A 2816-nucleotide genomic window follows, 5' to 3' on the forward strand; every position below is an offset into this window, starting at 1 on the left:
AAAAAGGAATTGTACACACTCTTATATACACTGAATATTGATGACTTGTCCTTTATAAATAAAAGTTATAAAAAAAAAACATCCAACAATAACAGCAACAACAGCTGTACAAATATACAGTATGTCAAAAGAGTGCATTAACTGGCAACATTATTTAATCTATACTTTGTTAAATGAAGCAGTTGCAGCTAGCTGTGACCACTCCCTGTGCTCTAAGTTTAAAATCATTTAAAGAAATGAGGGTCTCTGCAGGTCGTCTAGTATCAGAGACCACAGCAGAACAAACCGGGTGTCTCTCTCTGCTGGACTTCAAATTATGGCTGTTGTGCAAAGATGAAAACTTCTGGCTGAGGTCAGTTGGAAATGTAAATGAGAGGATTTTAAAGACTTGAATGTGCCAGTGTTGAAACATGCATACTGATAGATGGCCATCACTCCATGCTGTATAAGGTACAATGATGGGTCCTGAGGCTAGATTTAGTAATACGCCCCAGGCTGAGCGATATAGGGGATTAAGCTTGGACAAGGTGGACAGTTAGGCAAAGCTGTAAAAATCACCATAAAGTATAACCAATTAAACCGGACTCATCACCTAGGCCAGCACCCGGCATTTTCTTGATCCTGTGGAAAAACCAGACTTCAGCCTGAACAGAAAGTCCAGTGATAATTTTGATTTCTTTGTAACATAGTCAATGTGGTGTTTAAAGGGGAGACTTTTGTCCAACCTAATTTCCAAACATTTATAATTATCAACAAACCAAAGAGAGACAATTGAAATTATTGATTGAGTATAGTTGGAACCTCTGTCTGCCTGGGAGAGAGAATCAAAATTTTTGTTTTTGTTGAGTACAAAAGCAGTTTCGGGTCTGTAAGGGTGTGTTATAAGGTGTAAAAATCAGCCTGCACATTGGCACGCTAATGATATTGAGACATTTTGTTTTGCAACAAAAAATACATCTGTTTAAACCCAATTTTTTAAACTTTTTAGGTTTTACTCGTCCTAAAAAAGGCAGTTGCTAACAAGTGGCTAAATGGACTACAGTGTTTGTCGGGGACATTAGACGTCCTCACAGCAGACACAGATGCCAACTTCCTGGTTGGCACACAAAAACAGGTCATCCCTTCGGCGCTCTGTTGTTATGCAGAGATAGTTGTATGTGTGTGTTTGTACCTGTGTGCAGTCCGATGCGTATTTTGACTTTGATCTCAGGCATGTGTTTGATCTTAAACGCTCCTATTGAGTGCAGGATGTCTAGAGACATGTTGGCCACTTCTCCTGCGTGTCGATTCCCGTTTCTGTTAGGAATACCTGAAGCCACCATGTAGGCGTCTCCGATAGTTTCCACCTGCAAACATGATGCACACAAAACACTTCACAGTAGACTGAAGGAAACAATTATTGATAATCTATCAGACATGGCTACTGAGGTTCACAATCAAGATCTTTGTTAACATGAAAAGATAAAGTGAGCATTTAGATGTCAGATGAGTGAGATTCTTTGATTAAATGAAGTCGTCTTGAGTCTCCAGGTGTGTCAGGAGACTTTGCTGTAAAACATCTGGAAAATATGAAAATTAGTGCATCTCTTCTTGTTGAGTTTCAGTTTGTTATGCATTCAAACTCTGCAGAGATTTTTAATATAACCCAACTTTACTCTAAAAGGAGGTTTATTCATTCCAGCTGCTTCATATGGATAAACTCATGATGATGAAACAAAGGTTAATGTCAAACATGAAATGGTTCCTACCTTGTACACATCGTGAGTAGCAATGATGGCATCAAACATGGTGTAGAGGTCATTAAGCAGGTCTACCACCTACACATACACACAAGGTGCTGGGGTTAGGGTTAGTGATGTTTACAGTGACGGACGTGCATCATCAGCAGATGTTGAACAGTTTGTACCTCGATGGGTTCGCTGAGAGCAGAGATGGTTGTGAATCCAACAATGTCACTAAAGTAAAGAGTGCAGTCCGAATAATGTTCAGGTCGTACCGGCCTCCCTTTCTTCAGAGCCTGAGCCACAGACCTGAAAAACACACACACACACACACACACACACACACACACACACACACACATTTATTCACATTTATTTACATTTAGAGGTTAAATAAACATCCTTCTTTACGAAATGTGTCCCTTCACAGTGATCTGAATAATGTATGAGCAGTTTGAATTTATAGAAAACTACCAACTGACCACCATTCAAAAACACAGTGATTCTGCGTTCTATCATATCTCAGCTAATTAAGTGACATTTATTCTGGACAAACAGCCCATAATATCATCATGGTTACAATGTCCTGACCGCTGAGCCGATTAAAGAGAAGTTTGATTGCATCTTACTTTGGCAGCAGCTGTCCGACCAGCTTCTCCGTCTTGTTTCTCTCAACCTCCAGTTCGTCTGTTCGTTCTCTGATCAAATCCTCCAGGTTTGAACTATATTGCTCCAACATCCGCAACATGGAGTCGATGATGTTCGCCCTCTTCCCTCGGTTAATGCCCCGAAACTGCAAACACAAAGGACAAAATGAATAAAAATATGCCTGAAGTGCTCAGAAATGTCCTGCATAAAAAAACTAATGGAAATCAGTTCAACATACAAAGGTAATACATGACATAGGCCACCAGATGGCAGCGGTGCAATTCGTCTTACCTGTTTGAAAATGTCATCGAAGCTCGGCCTCTTACTCGGATCTTCATTCCAACATTCATTCATCAGACTCAGACACTCGGCAGGAGCCTCATCCACTGAAACCAGAGGCCTGCAGAGAGGAGGGGGCTTCTTCAGACGCTCCACAATCTCTGAGAG

General features: G+C 40.6%; 1 protein-coding gene across 1 annotated transcript; it reads right to left on the bottom strand.

Annotated features, from left to right (window-relative positions):
• Positions 1–1171: 1171 nt before the first annotated feature.
• On the bottom strand, positions 1172–2769 carry LOC121964767 (retinal guanylyl cyclase 2-like; the record flags this gene model as incomplete). The annotated part of the gene is made up of 5 exons (XM_042514958.1): positions 1172–1346; positions 1749–1817; positions 1907–2030; positions 2351–2514; positions 2661–2769. Coding segments are annotated over 5 exons (641 nt in total), but the record flags the coding sequence as incomplete, so codon positions are not given.
• Between the last annotated feature and the right edge of the window lie 47 nt (positions 2770–2816).

Source organism: Plectropomus leopardus, unplaced genomic scaffold, assembly GCF_008729295.1.
Source record: "Plectropomus leopardus isolate mb unplaced genomic scaffold, YSFRI_Pleo_2.0 unplaced_scaffold17101, whole genome shotgun sequence".
Lineage (NCBI taxonomy): Eukaryota > Metazoa > Chordata > Actinopteri > Perciformes > Serranidae > Plectropomus > Plectropomus leopardus.